This window comes from Bison bison, unplaced genomic scaffold (assembly GCF_000754665.1).
Source record: "Bison bison bison isolate TAMUID 2011002044 unplaced genomic scaffold, Bison_UMD1.0 scf7180017864155, whole genome shotgun sequence".
Classification (NCBI taxonomy): domain Eukaryota; kingdom Metazoa; phylum Chordata; class Mammalia; order Artiodactyla; family Bovidae; genus Bison; species Bison bison.
The window spans coordinates 2,811,496-2,817,495 of record NW_011494727.1 but is presented as its reverse complement, the minus strand read 5'-3'; the positions used below and the strand labels follow the sequence as shown (position 1 = coordinate 2,817,495).

The following is a 6,000-nucleotide window of genomic DNA, read 5'->3' as shown; positions in this document are numbered from 1 at the left end:
CTTACTGAGAAACCAAGTTTCAGGAGATAAAAGCAATCTTTAGTTCACAAGGCAAGTGTCCCATCTCATCCCTAAATAATTTATCTTTTTTTTCTTGGAAAGGAAAGCAAAAATTTTGCTTGGGAAAGCAAAATTTGTCCTTTGACACCTGGCATCGAATAGCAGAAACAGCCCACATGTGGTAGGTGGGCTGTTAGTAGCGGCTTCAAAAGCCTTCCCTGGCAGCTCAGATGGTAAAGAAGCCACCTGCAAAGCAGGTGACCAAGACTCCATCGCTGGGTGGGGAAGATCCCCTGGAAAGGGATAGCTACCCACTCCAGTATTCTTGCCTGGGAAATCCCATGGACAGAGGAGCTGGGCGGGCTACAGTCCATGGGGTCACAAAGAATCGGACACATAAGCTCTGTTTATTGCCTATCTTGTGTCTGCTCCATCGCTCAGTCGTGTACAACCCTCTGTAGCTCCATGGACTGTAACCCACGAGGCTCCTCTGTCCATGGGATTTCCCAGGCAAGAATGTTGGAGTGGGTTGCCATCTCCTTCTCCAACTGCATATCTTACTTCACCTATGTGAAAAATGAGTCCCATCTTGGGAATTCCTTGGTGAACCGGTGGTTAGGACTTGGTGCTATCACTGCCAGGCCAGGTCTGATCCCTGGTTGGGGAACGAAGATCCTGCAAGCTGAAAAGAAAAAAAAAAAAAAAAAGAGGAAAAGAAAAATGAGCCCCATCTTGAAAAGATATGGAAAGTGACTGTTTGGAGAGAAGTCAAATAGCACATAAACTTATAGGAGAATTTGAAATCTGTTCCAAACAGTCCTCGTGAGGTTACCTTTTCCTTTTTCTCATTTTTATTAAAAAAAAAATTTTTTTTTGGCTGCACTGGGCAGCCTGTAAGATCTTAGTTCCCTGAACAGGGTGGGAACTAGCACCTCCTGTAGTAGAAGGTGAACTTTTTAACCACTGGACCACCAGAGAAGTCCCTTCCTTGTTCTTTTAAACTCTATGTGTGTTAAGTTGCTTCAGTCATGTCTGATTCTTTGTGACCCCATGGGCTGTAGCCTACTGGGCTTCTCTGTCTATGGGATTCTCCAGGCAATAATATTGGAGTGGGTTGTCATGCCCTCCTCCAGCGGATCTTCCCGAATCAGAGATTGAACCCATGTCTCTTCTGCCTCCTGCATTGGCAGGTGGGTTCTTTACCACTAGCGCCATCTGGGAAGGCCTTTAAGCTCTATACACAATGTGAGACACTTGGTGGGCAGGAGGGGAGCTGGGGGGAGGAATGCTCTTCCAGCTCCATCCTGCTGCTCTCCAAGAGGAAAAACACAGGCCCCATAGGCTTGAGTCTGCTTTATGGACCAGGCCACATTCACTAGTGAGCCGGGTCACTGTAGGTTCACCGGCTCCACACAGCTGATTGGCCTCTTTCGCTCTGCCTGCTTTCCCGAGCCTAAGGCATAGAGTTGGTACAACCCTGCCATGACCCTTCTTCATTCCTTTCTCTCTGGTGGTCTCCTGTCAAAAAGCTGAATTGGAAACCTTTGCAGTTTGGCCCCGTGGCTCTCTCTCCACTTCCTCTCCCATGAGTTTCAAGACTCTGACTTTCTTCTTTTAGGCCTTGGTGGCCAATGAGTGGCACATTTCAGACTTGGACTTTATCAGATGGAGTGGTCATTTTTCAGGCTCCAGTGGACTCCACCAGCCCCAGGCTGTCAGAGAACCCGCTGTCAAGGGGTGAGGCTGGTTCTCTCCTTGTTTTCCAGTTGTTTTTTTTTTTTTACTTTTTCATGCAGGATCTTAGTTCCCAGACCAGGGGTTGAACTTTTTCCCCCAGTGGAAGCCCATTGGACCACCAGGGAAGTTCCTCCCATTTGGTCTTGTTTCCCATTTGTTCATCAAGAACCCCACAGGGAAAAGGCAAAGCTGCTCTTTCATTCTATCTTCCTCTTCTTGTCCAGTGGCAGGGTGTGTAGGACAGATCCCAAATAAGACATGTACAAGATACATATTCTTCTTCACTCACATAAAGTTTGCACTGTAATGGCAATCTTGCTCTACAAAGACCTCTGGAGCTCAGGTTCCTTCTAATTTGTGGCTGTCCCATCCGTGGCTTGTTGCTTTTGTCTCCACGACCTAAGGGGGCTCACCTTCGAATCCGTGTTCCAGCAGGCTTGGAGCAACATTGTGAAATGTTTCAGGGACATGGAAGATATGTCCCTTTATCTAAGGCAGTGGTCAGCAAGCTACAGACTGCAGGTAGGCCATCTTTCCTACACTGGGTCAGATTTTGGTGACCATTATTTTGAAATTCTTGTAAGCCAGGTTCCTGATATTCATTTGCTGTTGTTGTTCAGTCCCCAAGCATTGCCTGACTTTTGCGACCCCATGGACTGCAGCATGCCAGGCCGCCCTGTCCGTCACCATCTCCCGCAGTTTGCCCAAATATTAATTTATAACCATGCTGATTTCTTTTGTCCTCTCTGCCTTCCTTTTCTCATTGGGATATTTTACCATAGCAGAACTAGAGTTCCATTTTGACTTCTTCCTGAATGGCTGTATTTTCAAGTGTGGAATCTGTGCCTGGCTATGCCAGCTTCTCCTTCGATTCCACTCACAAAGTCTCTGTGGGCAGTTACTCCCATGTTACCATTCCATGTCTTTGTCAGAACTTGGTCCAAAACAGCAACTCCCTTCCCCCTCTGGAACGGAAATCACTCCCCAGGCAAGTTAGGAACTTGTACCCTGGATGGAGGGTAGGTAGGAATCCTAATAGATGTCCCAGTGGAGAAGGTCCCATCCACTCCACTCATATCCTAGCTCTGGTCCCCTTTGTGATTTGGGTCAGGACTTCCTTCCATTCTCTCCCTCCATGACAATTCCTCCTGGCATTTTACTCTCAACACACAAGCTTCCAGCTTTGAGGATTTCTGAAGCAGGCATGTAGCTTCTTAACACTCCTCCATCCTAAGAGGTCTGCCTCTTTCAAACACCCTCCCAAGGCTAAATTCACTCTTTTGCCCCAACACATCATCTTGGTTACACCCGTGAGATCTTATTTACCACCCTGTTTTCTGGCTTCAATCTTGAACTTGCTCATGACTCATGAACTGTCTGTACATCAGGGAAGAACAACTGTGAATCAAGTCTGGGGCAACTTCTGAAACTATTATATTCCTATGTGAGTAACAACTGAAAGAACTCAAGGTTCCCAGTTCAGAACAGAAGACTGGATGGTTGCCATCTTTGAACAGCTGGAGGGCTATTTTGTGGAGAGTAGAACATTTCCATAAGGTTTCTATAAAATGATTTTTTTAAAACCAATGAGCAAGTATTACTTTGGTTTTGGGTGGGGGGAAGAACAATAAAGACACACACATGATTGGACTTGTTCATTCTGGGCTACTTAGAGTAGCCCAGAATGGCAAAACTTTTTGATGCAGAATCAAAACGAACCTTCAAAGAAGTGGAGTTGTCCAATATGAGATGAGTTGCCTGGAGGAGTAGTGAGATTCTTGTTTGGATGGTATGCAAGAAGATGACGATGAACACTTGATTTCAAGCGGAATGAGGAGCTGAACAATGTGGTACTCCGAGGCGGCATCCTCTTGATTGGAAAGTAAACGGAACCTTCTTGATTAGCTCAGGTTATAGGGGATTTGGGAAAGAATTCAGCTCTCATTGAATCCAAGGAAAAATTGAGCAACGAGGCTGCAGGAAGGGTGGAGATGAAATCAGCTCCAAGCCAGGTCCACTGTGATGACTCAGCTCTGAGCTGTGTTTCTTTCTTTTTCGTTTTTTTTTTTTTCTTTAGTTTGATCTTTCCCGAAAATCTGAGAGACCACTGACATGACCGTAGGCTTGCTTCTCTTGAGTCAGGTGTTCAGTCCTGATTCAGTCTACAATGTTCATAGGGGTGGAGTCTCATGATTCAAACGTAAAATCTCTCTGATGACAGAGACCATCCACGCTGTGGGTATAAAAATTCTCAGAAAAGTTGGGAGGGGCAGACAGCCTCAAAATGATACAAACAGTCCTGTCCAAACTCAGGGCTCACCAATTCTGAGTCATTAGTAATTTCAAGCAGATGATGTTCTCCATGTGGTTGTAAAGAGGCCAGGACTAATTCATATTCAGCCGAAGGCACGCGCTTGAATTAAAGTGAGGGGTCAACAGAGGTGAGAGCAGGACCATGAAGTGAGAGCAGAATGAATCAATGGAAAAAGAGTAAATGGGGCTCATTGATTGACTCACAGACCTTGATGCGCTGCCGGCTGGAACAAGCATTGTCTAGGACAGAGCTACCCCTGGGCTGAATTACAAGTTACAAAAACTCTGTGTCCAAGCAGGGTTTTTCCCATGCAATTATTTATTTGGCTGTGCTGGGTATTCATTGCTCCGTGGCCTTTTCTCTAGCTGCAGCAAGAGGGGGCTACTCTCTAGTTGCGAGAGTTTCTCATTGTGGGGGCTGCTCTTATTGCAGAGCACGGGGTCTAGGATGAGGGGGCTTCAGTAGCTGCGACTTCCAGGCTCTAGAGTTCTGGCTTGGTATTTGTGGCACATGGGCTTAGTTGCTCTGTGGCATGTGGGGTCTTCCCAGACCAGGGATCAAACTCGTGTTCCTTGCACTGGTAGGTGGATTCTTTACCACTGAGCCACCAGGGAAGCCCATCCCATGCAGTTTAAAAATTTTTTAATTTTAAAATAGTTTTAGATTTACAGAAAGGCTGTATAAATAATAGAGTTCCCATGAATCCTATAGATCCCCCCCGCCCAGTTTCCTCTCCCAGTTACTATGATCTATTATCACAACTGATAGATAAATATTAATATGTTTTTAACTTATACTCCACACTTTATTTGGATTTCATGAGTTTTTCCCTAATATAATTTTTCCATCCCAGTATCTCATGCAAGATACTGGATCAGTTTCTTAGGGTTTCTGGAACAAATCACCACAAATTTAGTGGCTGAAAATAACAGAAATGTATTCTCTGGGGTTCCAGAGGCTAGCAGTCCTAAGTGTGCAGGGTACCCTCCCCCAAAGCCTCTAGGGGAGAACCCTTCCTGCCTCTTCCAGCTTCCAGGGGCCCCAGGTGCTCCTTGTCTTGGGGTGGGCTGTATCTTGGAGCTCGATGCTGATCTCTGTGGCCATCTTTCTACTACCTTCTTTGTGCATCTCTGGGCCTGTGTGCTTCAAACTCCCCTGTCCTTTCTCTTATAAAGACACCCAGTCATTGAATTTAGGGCTCACTGTAAATCCAGGATAATCTCATCTTGAGGTCCTTAACCTAATTACATCTGTAAAATCCTACTTCCAACGAAGGTCAGATTCACAGGTAGTGAGGGCTGGCATTTGAATATAGCTTTTGGGGGGAGACAAAATTCAATCCACTGTGATACACATTGAGTCATCTTGTCTGCTTTGGCTTCTTGGGGTTGTGACAGTTTCTCAGAGCTTCCCTGCTTCTAATTGACCCCCATCTTGAGGATGATTGAGGATCAATATTCTGTAGACTGTGTCTCAATTTGAGTTTGTCTGATGTTTTTCTCATGGTTAGACTGGGGTTGGACCATGAAAGCTTGACCATAAAGAAGGCTGAGTGCTGAAGAATTGATGCTTTCAAATTGTGGTGCTAGAGAAGTCTCTTGAGAGTCCCTTGGACAGCAAGATCAAACCAGTCAATCCTAAAGGAAATCAACCCTGAATATTCATTGGAAGGAATGATGGTAAAGCTAAAGCTCTAATATTTGGCCACCTGATGCAAAGACTGACTGATTGGAAAAGACCCTGATGCTGGGAAAGATTGAAAGCAAAAGCAGAAGGGGGCAACAGAGGATGAGATGGTTGGATGGCATCACCGACTCAATGGACATGAATTTGGGCAAACTCAGGATGATAGTGAAGGACAGGGAAGCCTGGCGTGCTGCAGTTCATGGGGTCACAAAGCATTGGACACCACTTAGCGACTGAGGTTATGAGCTTTGGGGAGGAGTACC

At 45.7% G+C, this 6,000-nt stretch overlaps 1 protein-coding gene across 2 annotated transcripts in view; it reads right to left on the bottom strand.

Moving 5' to 3' along the window:
* SLC28A1 (solute carrier family 28 (concentrative nucleoside transporter), member 1) overlaps positions 1-6,000 on the bottom strand; it is a 78,801-nt gene that overhangs the window by 2,810 nt on the left and 69,991 nt on the right. Inside the window, exon 18 of one of the 2 annotated variants that reach the window (XM_010841089.1) lies at positions 567-682. In XM_010841089.1, coding sequence (XP_010839391.1) covers positions 616-682 — 67 coding nt within the window. In that variant the 3' untranslated portion in view covers positions 567-615. Of the gene's footprint in view, positions 1-364; positions 683-6,000 lie in introns of those variants that run through there. The other variant, XM_010841088.1, reaches the window with a different exon arrangement.